At 41.1% G+C, this 18,946-nt stretch overlaps 1 protein-coding gene across 2 annotated transcripts; it reads left to right on the top strand.

Moving 5' to 3' along the window:
• The first annotated feature begins 296 nt into the window (after positions 1 to 296).
• On the top strand, positions 297 to 18,221 carry HSPA4 (heat shock protein family A (Hsp70) member 4). Of its 2 annotated transcripts, XM_075715782.1 has the most exons (19): positions 297 to 455; positions 4,706 to 4,763; positions 6,444 to 6,584; positions 7,317 to 7,439; positions 7,888 to 7,987; positions 8,396 to 8,529; positions 10,421 to 10,665; positions 11,073 to 11,149; positions 11,441 to 11,592; positions 12,592 to 12,698; positions 13,048 to 13,181; positions 13,653 to 13,834; positions 14,237 to 14,326; positions 14,844 to 14,996; positions 15,497 to 15,622; positions 16,618 to 16,725; positions 17,017 to 17,136; positions 17,538 to 17,699; positions 17,960 to 18,221. In XM_075715782.1, exons 1-19 carry the CDS (start codon positions 349 to 351, stop codon positions 18,164 to 18,166), a joined length of 2,526 nt encoding a protein of 841 aa, XP_075571897.1. In that variant the 5' UTR covers positions 297 to 348; the 3' UTR covers positions 18,167 to 18,221. The 2 variants fall into 2 exon arrangements, with proteins under 2 accessions (XP_075571897.1, XP_075571898.1); XM_075715783.1 differs by lacking the exon at positions 14,237 to 14,326 and having other exon boundaries at positions 12,592 to 12,692.
• The last annotated feature ends 725 nt before the right edge of the window (positions 18,222 to 18,946 follow it).

Raw genomic sequence — 18,946 nt, 5'->3', positions numbered from 1 at the left:
AAGACAAAGACCTCTGCAGCGCTGCCAAGCTCTGGCTGCAGCGCGTTTTTCCCCAATCCTCACAGAATTCCGCCAGAAAAATCGCTTTTTTCCAGAGGGGGGAGGGGCGTGGCCACCTCTAGCCACGCCCCCCGGCTGCGCTCCCGCGCTTGCGCAGTAGCGCCCCCCCGCCGCTGTAATCTCGCGAGAGTTGCCGCCCGCGCTCGGCGGCGGCCCGCCGGGATCTTTCGAGAAGTCCGCCCGCCCCGGGGAGGCCGCGCCCGCCGCCGCCGCCGCCGCGCATTTAAACGGGCCGAGCCGCTGCTCCTCCGGTGCCTCCGCCTCTTCCCCCCCCCTCCCCTCGCAGCCATGTCGGTGGTGGGCATCGATTTGGGTTTCCAGAGCTGCTATGTGGCCGTGGCCCGCGCCGGCGGCATCGAGACCGTGGCTAACGAGTACAGCGACCGCAGCACGCCGTGAGTGGGGCTCGGGGAGCGGGGCTGCGGCGGCGGCCTCCCGCTGGGGGGGAAGGCCGGTTCCCGGCGGGCCTGGGGAGGCGGGCCGCGGCCCGGGCCCGGGGTTTTGCTGCGCTTTGCGCCGCGGCGGGTCGGGGGGAGCGGGCCGCTTCCATAAGCGCTCGGAGGGAGAGCAGGCAGCGTGCGGCAGGCGTGGAGGGGCCTTCGGCCTCACCTCTGTGCTCCTTCCCTTGGGCAGCGTGAGCACACAGCGTGAGCAGTGTGTCCTCCCTCAGGGCTGCCTCAAAAAAACCAAAAATCCTTTCACCATTAAAAGGATCCTGTCCCTGAGTGTAACAAAACCCAGCCGTATCTTTGCTGGAAGTAACAAAGCGTAATTTCCTATCGACTTACAGGCTGTGTTTTGACATAGCTGATAGCAGACCTGTGTGTTCTCCCGCAGTTCCCACCAGCGCAGCCGGACCGTGGAGCCGAACGCTGTAGCTGGTGCTTAGCTCTGTGCGAGCTCCTCGGCCTGCCGTCGGCTCAGAGCTTGGGAAAGCTTCCCGGCAGCCTTCCCTTCAGTCCCTGTACTCTTTGGTCAGCGAGGATTCTCAAAAAATTTGCACGTGTGTTGAGCGTTGGGTCTTTTAAAGTCCCACTTGAAACGAGCTGCTGGATTGACAGGTTATTGGGGTGGGGAAGCGGAATGTGAATAGACAGCACAGGGTCAGGTGTCTGCCATCCCGGGAAGGGGACCGACTGACACTGCAATTTACTGGTCAGCTTGGTCCTGAAGCATGTTACGCTTCACAGTGTTTATATATTCTAATATACACACAGTATATTCTAATTCTACTTATGAATAGGCTCCCCAACACATTTCTCAAGAAGAGTGGGCATTGTTTATTTTTAACAAGAAACTTGCTAAGAAAGAGAGGGAGAACTGGGATAAAACTCTTCTAAATGAATTGTGAAAACAGGCGGAAAATGGACTTGAGTGCATCAAACCTGGCGGGGAACTGTTTGGAAAGCTGTCTTAAAAGTCTTTCTACAGCTTATGATATGTTGTAGTATAGTTTTATTTTAAACAGGTACTAAAACAAATAGCTGTCTTGGTGAGGCAATTGCGTTGTATTGGGTATTGGTGTTTTGGTTTTTTTTCTTTTTTTCCAGGTCCCTCATATCCCTTTAAAAAGACCAGAAGCATAAAATGACCTTGCTTCTCATGAGACAACACCTCAGCTCTGTTTGCCTGTTACTGTCTCTAAGCAATTAATAAATAGAGAAGGAAATTTTTAATTTGGTACATGTGCTAGAGTGAGGACTAGTCTCTTAAGTATTCTTGATAATATGGAAGTTTGAAGGTTAAATGTACTAGGAAAATATTTAATGTAAAGAATTCCAAAGCAATCTTCTAATAGCTCTAGGCATCCGGCCCTCAGGGAGTTGAGGTTCTGCTGATATATATTTGCGATATGAAGACAAAACTTGCTCATTGAAGGAGATGAGCTATATAAAATATCTGACACAATGCCTCTTTCAGGAGGTAATTTGGTTATGAAAGGCTGAAGTGAAACTGGAAAAAACTAGCATAATGAAAACGATAGTTTTTAACAGGACTTAATCTCCAAGTACTGTTCTGAGGGAATGCAGAAAACCATTCTGTAAGCAAACAGATCTATTAAAAGAAATTCTTTGTGACTTCTAAGTGTCTGTCTTGGAAACAAAGCCTGATTCAGAAAGTCAATGCTTAGCACTTCTTTACAGTGAGCTCTGGCAGAGGTCATGCAAGGTGTTGAGACCAGTTTCCTCAGGAATCAGCTCATGGTCAGGGTTAAACAGTATTTTATCTTCTATGATGACTTCCAAGTTTTGGGAAGGATTGGCAGATACATGTCACTAATTGTTTGTATTGAAGTAAACCCTACCGAATGCCTTGTACTTAGTTCAGTGGCACAGGTGACAGTCTCACTGAATCTGCCTTCAGCTCTGTACTTGGATTCCTCCAGAATCCTGGGAAATTTGAACTTGTATATCCAAAAGCAGTGCAAAACATGTTTGTCTTTGGACATGGTATTCCTAAAATGGAAAAGTGGTAGAGAAAGCTAGTAAAAAATGAGAGGAAAAAAGTTGAAGGTAGTTTAATGATCTCCATAAGGATGAAGGGACTTGGATTAAGTGGGATAGTTGTAACTGATCTTACGAAGCTAGTGCTGGTTTTCAGTGTCAAGGAAATGTGCTGACAGGGGTTGTCTTCCAAGGAAGTGAAAGCGGGTGGGAGGGTAAGGGTGAAGTAGTGCCTGCAGGTGTGTGCAGGAAAGCTCTGCTTAATTTGCTTCATTAGACCTCTGATGACCTTCACTGTGACTGTATGTTTCTGCTTAAAATGCTATGGTTAGTTATTCAACTTCCAGTGCATTGTGTAATAGTATAATTTGTATTTAATGAGTTAACCCTGGTTCCTGTGGTGAACCAATCTGGGGAATGAGATTGGCTGGAGATTCTTCCCTGCCTCTTTGCAGTTGAACTTAGCTCTGTGCTGGGTGCCTGGATGGCTCCCCAAGGCTCAGCTGGGAGCTGGGGTTAACTTGGGAGAAGGGTTGGGATGGGCAGGAAGGACAGGAGTGGAGCTGAGTAGAACCAGCCCGTCAGTCCAGCTGCAGCTCCTTGGAGAAGCTTGCCTGTTTATAAAGCCAAGCAGGAGGCAAGCATGTTTAAGAAGAATGTGTGCACTTAAGGGTTTTATTCCCAGTGTATGATAGAGAAGCCTGTATTTTTGATTACTGTGCTGCATCCTTCTGTTGAGACAGACTTTTACCTTGAGGTTTTAGTCTGGCAGGTTTAAAGGGTTCTGTAATCTGAATTAGTGGATTTATAGTGATTGGGGACTGATGGCTTGTGAATTTAGCAGTAAAGTGGCTGGATTTTTTTCTTTGTCCAGGGGAAAAGCAACAAGTTGTGTTCATGTCTTAATTCCTTTCTGGAGATCAGGGTAAATCAATAACTACCTTCCTGCCTGGGGCTTGTTAATTTTTTTTGTTTTTTAGCTGTGTTCTCTGCAGCTCATTTTCCCTTACTATGGGCCTTGGGGTCTGCATAGCACAGAACTGCCTTGCTTTTTGTTAACTAACCCCTTGAATAGTTTAGTTTTGGGTTTTTTTTTTTCCAAATAATAACAGATTCATTCAGAAATTCTGTTGTAACACATGCTTTAGGGTGGGCCTTGTCTCATTTGTTACTTAATAAATTGGAGGAAGATGTAAACCCAATGCAATTATATCACTCTAGTCTTCAGTTCTGTGTTTGGCAAGTTCTGTGTAGAAGACCAGTTCTAAACCTCAGGCTGAGCTGGTATTTGTTTCTTGTGGCAGCCCTGTGTTACAGCCCTACTGTAAAGCAGTTGCTTCACCTGCCGCATAGAGAGCAGCTTAATTATGCTGTTAGTATGTTGTGTGAATAGTAAAGATCTGCTTGACGAGTAGCATATTCCTCCTCTCCCCCCAGTAAGTTTGCCTCAATGGTATGAGAATACTGGATTAGAAGGCTGGATTTAATTTTGTTAGGGCTTCTACAGTTTGTTAAATATGTAAATCAAGAGGCTTTACAGGTCTAGGAATTTCTCCAAAAAGGAGTGGGGTTTTTTATTCTTTTTCAGAACTGCCAGCTCTCACAAAGTAGTTTGGAGTAAAGTACAATTTTTCTTTCTGTAATCTACATTATTTCAGTGAGTACAGATGAAACTCGTAAACACCAGTCTCTCTCTGCAGGTTTTTTCTTCCTGCTCTTGAAGGATTTGCTTTAAAATTGCAAAGCTTAGTTAGCATTTGGTACAGACATGTAGGAATGATTTTCTTAATATCTGATTTACCTCGTGTAGTTCTTCTGAACAGTTGACTGTTTCCTGCATTATTAGCAAACAGCTTACCTTTGAGTGGCTGAGATATAAGGGTAATTACTGAGATAAAGGGTGTCTACCCAATTATTATTTAGATGTAAAACTTGAAGTAGCATGAATAAGTTTGGGTTTAGTGCTGTTCCACAGTGAGGAGCGTTACTGTTTTAACTTAACTTAGAGTGCCTGTTTATTTCCAGAATTCACAGAACATTCCATGCCTATATTGCAGTGAGTGACCAACTTCCTTAGCAGACCAAATACCGTTTAAAATATCTCTAGTCTAATTAATATTATCAATGCTTTTTAACAAAAAAGGTATGCAATGCAGTTCTACCAATCAGTTACTAACTGGAAACGTTTCTTCTCATTATAGATCATGTATAGCCTTTGGACCCAAGAATCGCTCAATTGGTGCTGCAGCTAAAAGCCAGGTGAGCATATAGTTTGGGTAAAAGCAACTTTAGTAGTCAAAAATCAGATTAGCGGAATGTATTTTTTTATCATTGAAGATTACAAATGTCTCTGAGCTGGTGTCCTAGTGTCTCCATAACTGTAATGAACAGCTGAGCTTAATTCAGCTGTTCAGTATGTAATGCTGCTTTGTCATCTTGGATAGAAATCAAAGGGTTGATAGTGGCACATGATGAACTGTAAAAAAAAAAAGTCTTTGCCTCTTAAGAAATTCTGATAAATACTGGGGTTTTTTTAGGTTGCAAATGTAAATTCTAAAGCTAAAGCAATAGCCTTTCATCCTGCCTTAGCTTGTTCCAATTTGTGTGCATTATGATAGCTTTTGGTTATGTGGCTACATGCTATAGAATTCCATTAAGTCCATAATTTTGGCAGAAAGGGGACATACTTGGGTGTGAATATATATTGCTTTCCTGACTCTTTGTGGTTGAACTACAATCTAAATATTTATCTTAGGTGTTCTTGCTCATACTTTGAGTTTCTGTTGGTGTAGGTAGGTAAATATGATTTAAGGACTGAGAAGGAGTTAAGCTGATTTGTCCTGCTGGTGACATTTGGGTCCTGCTGTATCATATCTTGTGTTGCTGTGAAACCCCTATAAAACATGATTTTCTTTTGAAGTCCTCTACAGGAAGTGACTATTCAAACACTTGGTTTTTCTTAGCCTAAAATACCTAGAGATGTGTGAAGATTCATTATCTAGAATACAAAAATGACTGGACACAACCATATTATTCAAGAACAGAAGAACTGTACTAGAACTAAATACAGATGTTTTTTCTGGAATTGAGTGTCTGCTTAGCTTAAAGAAATTCATTGATACAGAGATCCAGTAGAGATGAGGTATGTCCTGCAGAAACTAAACTTACAGAAAATCAAACCCAGGTTACTTAGGAAATAGACACTTGACTGAAACTGAATCACAGGTAAATGTTGTATGGTACAGTGCTTGTCTGCTTTGTCAATTACTGTGCTTTTTTCAGTATGTGTCTTGCTCTAATAGCAATGGAAGAATTAAACAAGTTTCTTTGCACTACACGAAAACAAGCTATAATGATTTTTCACTTCTCCATTTGCGCTGATCTCTGCTATTAATAAAAGACAGTCTACCCTATGTCAGGCAAATCGAGTTGACAGTATCATCTTGGGGCCCTCCTGACTTTTTTTAAAGCTTCACGACAAGGTCCTTGAGCTGTTTTGTGAGAATATCTGTGTATTGACTGTCAGTGCATGTGATGAACTTGAACTGGAGTTCACATCAATATGCTTGTTATGTTTGCTAAATTACTGGCTGCAGCGCAGTAGAAGGTAGGGTGGTAGGAAACAGGTAAATGGGAAGGATGCTTTGCTGGCATTTTTAAATTGTCCTACACATACACTATGAAAATTGAGTGCTATTTTAAGCCATTTTTGATAGAATCTTGGCTCAGTTTTCTAGCATACATTTTATTTTAAATCTCAAATTCCTGTAGGTTACCTGAGCAGTCAGAGGGAAGTTGCCTTCTAGCAACTGCCCTGATACTATTAAGATACAAATGACAACAATATTCTGGCGAGGGAAGCATGAGAACAAAACTGTCTTCTGTTTGAAATTCAGATGTTCCCCTGACATGTTGTATTAAAGATTTCTTTTCCTCTAGGTTATTTCAAATGCAAAGAATACAGTACAAAGTTTTAAAAGATTTCATGGTCGTGCATTCTCAGATCCCTTTGTTCAAGCTGAAAAAGCAAGCCTTGCCTATGAACTTGTCCAGCTGCCAACAGGCTCAACTGGTATCAAGGTAAGTCTGGCATATTTGAAAAAGAGCCAGAGGAGGAAACTGATAAAGTTTCCTTTTATCTCTCTATTTTGAATCTGCTTGCTGTAGCTTCTGTTCTCTGGTGAATGGGAAGTCTTAAATAGGGAATAAAAGACTAATAATGCCGATGGTCTCTCCAGGTGTGTTAGGTGAGACCAATTTTACAGTTACACAGTTCCTCTGCCTTGCAAAGCCAGTCCCACACAAACTGTTTTAGCAGTGCTTTTTTTCCTTCACTCCATGGTGAATTTGGAAGACAAGCTACTAGACCAGTGTACTTATTTAGCTGCTGCCCAGATACTGCAAGGGTGTAAGATGTCAGCTTAGTACTTCAGGTGAAAAGGTAAAAAATTGTCTTTTTCAACAATGGCTGAACCTCTGGTTTGGATTTTAGCAATAACCAATTGACTTACTCTAAAACCGTAGGGGGGAAGGCGTCTTAGGCATTGTCTAGCAATTGGGCTTCAAAAAAAAGAACAATGTGTCTAGAGCAGCTTTGCGTATGTGAATTCTTACATGTGCATTTTGGTGCTTAGGTATTATCTTCTTGTGCTTGCTGTGCACAAGCTAGGCTATCGCAGAGAAGGTTGCGTAGAGCTGCATTACTTTTTAAACGTGCTTTTAGTAAAGACCATTTCTTGCATGTGTTCCTTATGTTTGTAGTGCATGGTTTTACTATAGCATAATATGTGTGTATGCAATTTTTATTTGAAGGCCATGTATATGGAAGAAGAAAGAAACTTTACTATTGAACAGGTGACAGGAATGCTTCTTACCAAATTAAAAGAGACTGCTGAGAATGCGCTTAAGAAGCCTGTAGTTGACTGCGTTGTTTCGGTAAGTATGTGATAGTAAATAAGGAAATATTTGGTTAGTATCACAAACTGAAGAGACTGGTGGTAATAGCATTAAAGTGAATATTCAGGTCTGTCTTTTCTATTTAAAACTGAATCTTAACTTGCATCTCTTCTCCAAAACTAGACATGCTTCACTAAAGGTGAAATGTCTTTATTTGCTGCTAATTAGCAGCATAAATAATACTTGATACCTGTTTCTGGTTCTTGGCTCCTAAAATGAGTGGCTTGTGAGAGGGAGTGGAAGAAGGTTGACAAAAAGTAACTTTATGTAACATTTTCTTTGCTTTTTCTCTGTTGCAACTGGAGTGAATGCTAAATTTGAAGGATGCCTCAGCTGTTCTCTGCACTGAATGCCTGTACACCGTTGTTGTGACCATTTGCTAAAGATGGCTCTTCTAAATGTTAATATTGGCTATCTGATCTTGCAGGTTCCTTGTTTCTACACAGATGCAGAAAGGAGATCTGTGATGGATGCTACACAGATTGCTGGTCTCAACTGTCTGAGACTAATAAATGAAACAACTGCAGGTAACATCTTCCTTTCTCACCCTCACTTAATATTGTAGTTTTATTAGATAAGAGGGCTTTTAATCTGTCACTGATCTGTGCCCTCTGGAATTACCGCTGGTTTTGTAAACTTAAAATAGATTAGTTGGTCATAAAAAAACCAGAGCTTAAGAAACTTTCATTGCTTTACAGAGGCATGAAGGTATTTCTTGAATATCTGTTTCAATGCAAGCTACTAGAGGGGCTAATGCTGTTTAATGTTCTCCATGTTCCTTTAGCAGTGGGAGCTTTGTTTAATACAATACCAATTTCTGTAGCTTGAAAAGTAAGATGAAATGCTAATGCTGTTTACTGATGTACCATTTATTTCTTAAGGAAGTACAAAATGGAATGTCCTAACTATACTCTTTGACTCTTCTTTCTGTGTAGTTGCCCTTGCATATGGAATCTATAAGCAAGACCTGCCTGCCTTGGAAGAGAAGCCACGGAATGTTGTTTTTGTGGATATGGGGCATTCTGCATTCCAAGTTTCTGTTTGTGCATTCAACAAAGGAAAACTGAAAGTAAACAATCTGTTATGCATCCATTTTAATCACCAGTAGAAATATTCATCAGTACATACATGGACTGTGACAGGCAAGCTTGCCTGTCTTTACATAAGCACGGTCAGACGGCTCAATTCATGTTCTTAAAATTGTGCTTTGTCTGGAGTCGAAAGTAGCCAGGGAACTAGAGAGCTTTTGAGTGATATGTGGAGGAAGCAAACATGCCTTAATCAGCAAGCTTTGGCAAAGGGGAAAAAAAAGGGTTAAATTATTTATTCAGAAATTATCATATCTGACTGGGTGCTGCTTTCAAAAAAATACTCTAGTCAAGAGATCTGCAATTAAAACAGGAATTCCTAGAGTGGTGTAAGTGACGAACATATTTTTTTAACACTCGCTGTGGTGTTTGTTTAAAAGAATAAAAACATTCTTAATTACTTTAAGTCATGAATGGAAGCTAAGCAAGTTACAGTGTACTTCTAAGTTAAGTTGCCAAAGCATTACTATTTTCCAGTAAATACTAACACTTAGTTGGTTCTTTTACAGTTACAATCTGGATTTTTGCAGTTCCATTAACTGTCTCTTAATCAGCTAGAGAAACAAGCGCAAATTTTAAAGCATGGGGTAGTAAAATGAAGAGAAGGCAAGAGTTCTGAAAACATTAGTTTTGTTGTAGTTCTGTTTCCTCTTGTGAGGAAACATAACCTACTTTGTTTTTCCTCTCAGATTTGTCTTTTAAACTTTGAAACTGTAGAAGGATTGAATGAATGCCCCTCAGTATAGAATGGAGAGCTGGACAGCAAGGCAGTGAAAACAGTGTAGAGACCACACCGAGTCTGAAAGAGTACTGAGAATAATGTGATGCTTTACTGATTTCTAGTCTAAAAAAAAAAAATTAAGGTCACAATATGTTTAAAGAGTAGAATCATCTGAGCTACAGATGTTCCTTGCAGATAATTCTTTCATTGAAAATGAGTGCCTATTTGCAAGAGTTAATAACATTTATTCTCTTCCTGTTTTAGTTTGGTGTAAGCATGTTCCACCCTTATGAGACATCAAATACTAAACTGGGATGTGATTCAAACTGACAGTGGCTAAGCAGAGTTAGGAAGCTCTGATGGTCTGCTTACAGTACAAGTACTGAACAGATTGTCCTGCTGAGCCTTGCCCTGTCTTCCTAAGTTTCTTTTAAAAGTTGTCACCTCATTACAGGAAGGCTGGGTGCCCAAGGCTGCTTTTTAGCATTTGAGATAGATGGTTTTTTTCCTGCTGGAGCTTTTAACTGCTGTATGTATGCACTACAATTCTTGTGAGAATGACCATTTGCAAGGAGGTTTAATATTTGTGTAGCTGCCAGAATTTGTCTGTGGTAGTGGTGGTTCTTTCTCCAACAGCACTTGGAATGTATCTAATATCAGCTACAAAAGGCAGAGGCTAATAATGGCTTAGACTTGGTAGGCTTTAAAAAAATAAAGCATCTATTAGGATGTGTGTATGACTATTACTGCAGTTGCAATCCACATAAACTATCAGGTGTTAGTGATGCAATTGCTACTTAGATTGCCCTGAAATATAAGAGGATAGTTTAATTGTTGCCAGCAGTGTCTAAGAAATCTGGAAGATGAGTATGGTACACAGCTTTATTGCTTGGGATGGGTTAAACCTCTAGATGAGGCTTATCAAACTCACTGGTGGTGGCAAGGGCAGAATAAAAATTAACTGTGCTAGGGTTTTTTTCTGTTGTGGCTGCACCAGTATAATTCTTCCTCCGTAGTAATGTTGTGATACTTGCTCTGACTTAAAGTTGGTGTGTATTTGAAACAAAGAAATGCTTTGACATTAACTGCTAATTGGTTTCACTGAAGTAATGACAAATTGTACTGTTACTGAAGAATTCAATTTTTTTAAGGTTCTTGCTACATCATTTGATACAACACTTGGAGGCAGGAAGTTTGATGAGGTGTTAGTTGAATACTTTTGTGAAGAATTCGGAAAGAAATATAAACTAGACATAAAGTCAAAGATTCGTGCGTTGTTGAGGCTATACCAGGAATGTGAAAAACTGAAAAAATTGATGAGCGCTAATGCCTCTGATCTCCCGATGAACATAGAGTGCTTCATGAATGACATAGATGTCTCTGGAACAATGAACAGGTAATGTTTATACTTCTACGAAAGCTAAAGCTTTAGAGTGCCCTGAACTCAAGTTGCTCCAGTCGAGAAAGAAATGTAGGATAAAGTACCAGTTCTTAGGACTGGAGGGAGGTGGGAAGTGTAAGGACAACATGTGCAGGCGTGCCGTGCAAAGTGGTAATGTTTAGAGACTGGTCGGTAGCCTTGAGTTAAGAGGAAAGGCTGTGAATGTTGCAGTTGTGCCTAGATTACTAGAACCAAGTTTGTCTGGGAGAATATACTAAATAAGTACAAAACTAGGACTGGGGAGAGAAAACCCTGCAGTGCATAGTTAAAATAGCATTCTTTCAATTTTGGCAGCCTGTTGTATTTGCAGTGTTAACTTGCTTATGGAATGCTATAGCTTTATTTACGGTTTCTTCCAACAGAAGCAAATTCTTAGAGATGTGTGATGGACTCCTTGCAAGAGTAGAACCACCCCTTCGCAGTGTGCTGGAGCAAGCCAGTAAGTGCATGCCTGTTCTGTATTCTACATATGGAAAAGAGATCCGTAATACAAGCTTCCTTTGGGTGTTGACAGAACTTGGACAGATGGATTTAGCACAGCGAACAATTTCTTGCTTAGCAGTTACAAGCTTTAAAACTTTTTCACACAAGCTAAGATCTGAAACTCTTACTGCTTAGAGAACAAGCTTAAAACAATGGTTGGTCTAGTAAAACTTCCAGTTTACAATGTGAGCATACTTAAGTAAAACAAAAACAATCTATAAACACTAATGTCTTGACTCCTTTCTAGAGTTAAAGAAGGAGGATATTTATGCAGTAGAGATAGTTGGTGGTACCACAAGGATCCCTGCTGTAAAAGAGAAGATCAGTAAATTTTTTGGCAAAGAACTCAGTACCACTTTGAATGCAGATGAGGCTGTTGCACGAGGTTGCGCGCTGCAGGTAAAAAGTGCTGTTTGTTCTAGCTGTGAGTGGTTTTATTGAAATTCGTAACTTAAGCCAGAGTCCACAGGTAACAGAAAGATACTTCGCATGTATTGTAGAATGGATTCGAATAAGCTTCAAGAAAGTGGTTGGAAGGATGAGAAGAGCAGCTTTAAGTGATTCCTTTGTGCTGTTTGTCTAAGGCAAATCAGTGGATCAGTGTAACTTGAAGTGAAACACGTACTCTGCCTCTGCTGCGGCTGGAAACTGGGAGTCTGATAAAGCTCCTATGATGGTGTCTTCTCCTCCAGGCTCCTGGGGGGGCCTAAGTTAAACAGGGGAAGAATTTTTTTTCTCGGCACTACTGATAAACTTGTGATATGGCAATTGCTTAATAATGTGGATGGAAATGAAAGCTTAGGCTCTTGCTAATGGAAAGTGTGTCCTGAGCTGGAATCAGTCACTGTTGAATGGCTTAAGCAGTAGTAAACACTCTATAGTTACTACTGTTACCATCTCTTGAATGCACCTTAACTTCGTTCTGAGCACCTCACTTCTCTCTTCAGATATTTAATATGTGCTTACAGCTCTGTTCCCTCAGTGGTACAAGCTAGCTATTGGAATCTGCTTAAAAAAAGAATTTTGTGTTCTGGTATGCAAAAAGCCTGGTACTCTGTCACTCTGGAAAATAACTTTTTAATTGAGGCTTTCTGATTTCTTATGTTGGCACTAAAAACAATTCAGTAGCCTAACCATAGCAAGCCACACATGATGGCTCTAAATTAAACCTTGTGTATTTCCCTTTTCAGAGTGAACAGGTTGTGACAGCTTCCTGAAAAGGAAGGGTACATCTGAGCTTCCAGTGCTTATTATGCAGGTCCCAAGTCCATCAGTATTAGTCTCCCTTAACCTAGAGTAAATCTACATATTAAGCATAAATAGCTACTTGCTGAATTAAATTACTATTCACCTGAAGTCTGAATGTTTGTAATACGAATGTTTCTTGTGCTCTTTCAGTGTGCTATTTTATCCCCGGCTTTCAAAGTGAGAGAATTCTCTATCACAGATCTGATACCATATCCTATTTCTTTACGATGGAATTCACCAGCAGAGGAAGGGTTAAGGTAAAACCCCTGATGTTCAATCTTCTTGCACAATTACATATTGCTTAAAACTAACTGATGGCAACTAGAGTAAATAACACTTCTAGAACAATGCCGGTTTAACAATTCAAGCTTTGATACTTTTTTCTGAAGTTTAATGACAGTAGAAAACAAACCCAAGGATGGGTGGCAACTTAGCACTTCCTACATGGCTGTCAGTCTCATTTTAACCTAAAAGGTTAGGAGACTCTCTTTTGTCACTTCTTTAAGAAGCTTTTCCATAAGGTATAAGAGTATCTGGAAAAGCTTTGTTAACTTTATCAGGTGTGTCATCCCACCTACTGAACAAGCGCTCTGTTTTGTCTTACAGTGACTGTGAGGTCTTTCCCAAGAACCATGCTGCTCCATTTTCGAAGGTCCTCACGTTCTACAGAAAGGAACCTTTTACCCTTGAGGCGTACTACAGTTCTCCCAAGGAGCTGCCTTACCCAGATCCTGCTATAGGTTAAGACCATTCTGTAGCTTTAAGCTTTGTTCGTAGTCTTGTACATGTTTCAGGTCTTCTAAGTACATAGTCTGGGAAGTGCAACCTACTACAAATGCTGTAGGGACAGGTTTTCAAAGTCATAGATTTACAGTAAAATGAGTGGAGTAACATGAAGCTTATGGACAAATAGGCTAAATAAGGAGCATCCTAATGTTGGAGCAAACCTGAAAGGGGCATGCTTAGAATTGTGCAGCCTTTTACTGTGATACAAGTACCACCAGCTTCTACAGTATACTGTAGAGAATTTCCAATAGCTGTGTATCCTAGCATTGCTGAGTAAAAAAAATTGAATTATTTGACTTGAGTAGGACTTGATATCCTCTGAGTGCATCTCAGTGATCTGTTGTCAGCAACAGTCAGGTTTTACTTTGCATTTGGTGATTAAGTTAATCAAATGTTCTGTTTTTTTCCTCTCTGGGATTGTTTAGCTCACTTCTTGGTTCAAAAGGTCACTCCGCAAACAGATGGATCCAGTTCAAAAGTGAAAGTCAAAGTTAGAGTAAATATCCATGGTATCTTCAGTGTTTCAAGTGCATCTTTAGTGGAGGTTCATAAGTCTGATGAGAATGAAGAGCCTATGGAAACAGATCAGCATGCAAAAGAGGAAGAGGTAATAGACTTCACTGCTCTTAGCTACTTAGAAAACTGATGAAGCCAAATTGGCCAAGTTCTGGGAAGGTTCTAAGATTGTGTAAGGATTTAGTAGATGCGTCCAGCAACTAAAGTATGAAGATGTGATTAAGTACTGATTGAAGTATGTCACGCCAGTGACAGGTCTCTTGAAACCAGGGCTGTGAGTTACAGGTGAAACTTAGTCATGCTAGGAGTGAGGTGTTACTTGCCTAAGCAAAGATTAGAAGCTTATAATTTATGCCTTGAGACTCCTTCAGTTTTCATTCTGTTTCTTCTTTTGCCTAAAGAGCATTAGCTTGAAGTGATCGGCCTAAGAACTGAAGCAATGATCTGCATTTGTGTTGTTTAATATGTCAAATTGGATCTCTCTGATTTTCAGAAGATGCAAGTAGACCAGGAAGAGCAACAAAAGACTGAAGAACAACAGCAGTCTCAACCTGAGAATAAGGCAGAGTCTGAGGAAATGGAGGTAACATGAACACCTGAGACACTTCTGTTTTCTTAGAGGATAATTCTGGAAGATTCATAAGAATATGTAGTGTGTGAGCCTGTCCGCTGCCTTTGTCAGAGCTCTGGAAGCTAAACTTCTGTTTGAATATATTGGTAGTCTGTATTGTGATTAGAGCTGTAGAAGTACACAGATGGCATGGATAATGGCAGGCCTGTCAAGTGACCTAGTGCTGACAGAATGGGTGAACTCTCCTGTCCATGGAAGAAATAATCATTTAGTTTTCAATAACTTAAATAGTAGAAAAGTGTTCCGATGTAAGTGCCATCGCCCCCATGAATGTAGTGTGCCCAGAAAAGGTTGGTAGTTGCATGAATTGTCTCTGACTTCAGCAGCTGAAGTGTCAGAATGACAGTGCACCTCAACATCAGAACACCACACGAACTCAGTAATACTTTTTCTGTTTAAGTCTTGAATACTTGGCTTGAACTGACTGGTGATGCTGGTTTTTTACTTTGAACACATTTCTTTAACACAGACTTCTCAGGCTGACTCAAAAGACAAGAAAGTGGATCAACCGCCTCAAGCCAAGAAGGCTAAAGTAAAGACTACTACGGTGGACCTTCCCATTGAGAATCAGTTGGTGTGGCAGATAGGGAAAGATATGCTGAACTTATTCATTGAGAATGAGGTAAACTCTTACTTGCCCAAGCTAAGAATGTCACTAGTTGATCTCCAGAAACTTTGCTGTTTGTTAAACATGGTTAATGTTCAGGGGTGATGAAGGAAAGAGGAAAAGGGGGGAAAAAAGTGTTTCCCCCCGCCCGAGGTGAACAACAGTGCCTTGTGGAGCCAAAATATATTATTATTGTTAATTGAATGCTGTAACTCTTACTGAAGAGGTGTTCTGCAGGAAAGCTAGCTCACAAGGTGATGTAGTTCCAAAAATCAGCTGCAGTTACAAGGTACTCGATGGCTGCTACCATCAGGGTGAAGGTTCCTCAACTGGAGCAAGATTGGTCTGTGCTGTATTGGATATCCCACCAAAACTGAAATGAGTTTTTATTCATGTGCTGGTGTTTAGAACAGTTCTGTGAACCACAGTATTCAAAAAATCTTTAGTCAAACTTAAGCCTTTGCTAATGAGGTATCCTGGCTTTTTAGCCAACTAATTTGACAACTTGTTCACAGGGTAAAATGATAATGCAGGATAAGCTAGAGAAAGAGAGGAATGATGCCAAGAATGCAGTGGAAGAATACGTGTATGATATGAGAGACAAACTCTGCGGTATTTATGAGAAATTCGTTAGTGAAGATGTAAGTATTGCTAGCTTGGTTGTCTTCTAATGTATTTTGTTGTAATGAACAGTTGTATTTTACTAACCTTTGACCTGTGTCAGATACTGTGTTTACTTAGACTGTATTTTCAGCCTTCAAATTTGGAGAAACAGCTTTTAACCTTTCTGGCTATGAAGATAACCTTCTAAATGTGGCCCAAGTACATGCAGATAGTACCCAGGATATATTGTGTGCTCCTCTCCAAAACAGATGTAGCAATTAAGATATTATCAGAGCATGTGTTTTCAGACTGAGTAGGAGCATTTGCACAATTGTTTTAAGGCAACCTATTCTATTTTGGCTCTTTGTCAGTAGTTAGGAATAGTTTAAGATTTAAAAAACGAAATCAACCACCCTACCTAGGAACATAATAGGTGGGATTAGTCTGACTAAATGTGGGCACCTGTGTCTGAACAGGTTGCCTAAAAATCTCTTGGGAGTATTAATTAGCTTTCCCTGGTGTACTAAAGGAGCCTGGTGTGTAATTAGTGCAGTCATCTAAGTTAGAATTCTGTTAGTCAGATGAGTCACTCCAAACTCTTGCCTAGATCTCCATTGATTACAGTGGGAGCCTTGCCAGCCAGGTGGCTGCAGAGCCTAGATACCTCCATCAGAGCTAAAATTGGGACAAGTCAAGTGAGATTCATGGCACCTCTGCTAAAGATAAATTTCACTCTGTTCTCAGACTTGCTCATATGGCGATGATGAAAATGCGAGGGGGGGGAGAAGGAAAAAATAGGCTTTTACGTGACAGTATTGATCTGAACCGTGGCTGTCATAGGCCTGGTCTCCACCATGAAGCCATACTGAAGAGTATTTTAGTTCTTATTTTTTCACTAAAACTGGATAAAGAGTTTCAGGCAGAGTTCTCTACATTCTAAAAATGTAACCCTTCCAGAAAGGTTCCAGGTATCATTTAATACCATCTGCTGTCTAGTAGAATTCTCTCACCTGTTTTGTACGTATTGCTTCAGGATCGAAATAGTTTCACACTGAAGCTGGAAGATACAGAAAATTGGCTTTATGAGGATGGTGAAGACCAACCCAAACAAATTTACATTGATAAATTGGCAGAACTGAAGGTAGGTGGTTCTTGCATTCCCATCAGCATTTACTGAATGTAGGTAACTTTGTTCCAGTGGGGAGCTGTCTTAGGTCTGCTGATCAGAGCGCGGCACTGGTAACAAACTGCTTGGTCCGCTTATTAAGCCTGGCTGAGATCTGTTCCTTGCAGACCTGGAACAACAAGGGTTGAGGGAGGCTCAGTCCCTCCTGTAAGTGGGAGTTCAGAAGTGTTGATGCACCCTGTCAAATCTCGCGGGATGCTATTGTGATGCTGCGTGGGGTTTGATACCTGTTGTACTCTGTTTCAGACTCTGGGTCAACCTATTCAAGCAAGATTTCAAGAATCAGAGGAAAGACCAAAAGCATTTGAGGACTTAGGGAAGCAAATTCAACAGTACATGAAAATTGTTCATGCATTCAAAGCAAAGGTATTTCCATGCTTAATTTCTGGCAAATGCAGGGAAGGGGTACAAACCTTTTCTGAATCTGAAGTAAGCTCCTTCAAAGAAAAAGCTGGTGCAACCTCCTGGCTAGCTTCTGAGTTCTTGATACGTACTGTATTTTTCAGAAGTGGATGTTGGCTTGAAAGTCTGGCTGTCTCTTTCAGTTGGATGTTGATTTCCTGATGGAGAGAACATGGCAGCAGCAGTAGAACTTCACTTCTGGTTACAGAGCTGTGGGTGATCAGCTTAACTGCTCTGCTAACTAGAACAGCCTTCTGGCTATGTGGCCTTTCTAGTATTTTGAAGCTAAAAGTGATGAAATAAGAATGCAATTTAGATGTTCAGAACAAATATTTGCATAGCTACTACTAACTTGGCTGTTGCAGGATGAACAGTATGACCATCTAGATGAAGCAGATGTTGGGAAAGTAGAGAAGAGTGCAAATGAAGCTATGGAGTGGATGAACAATAAACTTAATCTTCAAAACAAGAGAAGTCTTACTTTGGACCCAGTTATAAAAGCTAAAGACATACAAGCTAAAACTAAAGTAAGTCTTTCTATGCAAGTCACTGAATTTCCGTGAATCTTCCTGTTTCTTGATCCTAGTTTGCGCTGAGGGGAAAGCTCTGAGGGGAGAAATCTGTACTAGGACAGCGATTGGGGATTAATCCGAACGTGTATTGGGGAACATCAGCCGTCAGCTTGAGTATCCATCTGGTGCTGTGAAAAGTTAATTTGAGTGACAGGTTAAAGGACAACTGGCGGATACACACACTTCTAACAGTGCTTTATTCCTGTGTTTTCTAGGAATTGACAAGTATTTGTAATCCTATAGTCACAAAACCCAAACCCAAAGTCGAACTCCCGAAGGAGGAGCAGAAGCCAGCTGAGCCCAATGGACCAGTGGAAGGGCAGGGAGAAGCTAGCGGCGGGTCCCAGGCTGCCGAGCAGAGCGCTGCTGCCCCTGACCCGGCAGCCACGGAGAAGAAGCTTCCCGAAATGGACATTGACTGAATCTCAGCACTTGTTTATATTACTGCAAACTACAAATAAAGCTTTAAGTTGTTGACTTCGTATGTTCTGAATACAAACTGAAGCAAGTGAATACCATGGCACTCTTAGGAGTTTTTGGAGAGGTTTGGTCAATGCAGCAAGTCAGAACATGTAGGTAGCTCACTACTCAGTCACTAAGCAGTTACTTCTTGCCATTATGATTGTATTTAAAGTTTTGGTAGTCTCGCTGGACCTGCAGAACATTAAAAATGTCCATGGCCAGTCAATCTTATTTTAAAGTAGTGAAGTCTAACTCGTACACCGTTTGCTTCCTTTCTGTTGTGGCTTACAGCAACAGCATTGTACAAAGTGCCCGTTAAGGTTGGGACTGCAAGGAGGTGGTGGGGAGAGGGGGTGCTCCTTCAGGGGCCTGAAGCCTGGTCCTTCCTTTGCTCATCTTCCTCTTGCCCTTGTTTTAGTGTTAGTGCACTACTCTAGGTTTATCTTGATTTGCACTTGAACAGTTTGTAGTTACACAAGGTTTGCAGAGCAGCGGGTGGTAGTATTGGTGCATCTATCGCTCAAATCCACATCATGGATGACTTGGATTAATTATCTGATCTCTGGAGTAGCAGCCGTACCCTCTTGCGGGTCAGACTGTGGGAGCTGGACTTGGTAATTCTTATGGGCCCTTCCACCTTGAGATATTCCCCAGCTGATCAGACCCTGTAAGCTTTGTGTCTCTAGTTCAATTAGCTGCTTGTAGAAAGAGTGGACACTTGTATTTCAGCTGCCTACACT

This window comes from Pelecanus crispus, chromosome 8 (genome assembly GCF_030463565.1).
Source record: "Pelecanus crispus isolate bPelCri1 chromosome 8, bPelCri1.pri, whole genome shotgun sequence".
Lineage (NCBI taxonomy): Eukaryota > Metazoa > Chordata > Aves > Pelecaniformes > Pelecanidae > Pelecanus > Pelecanus crispus.
Note: the sequence above shows the minus strand (reverse complement) of the source record. Positions and strands in the feature narration are given on the sequence as shown.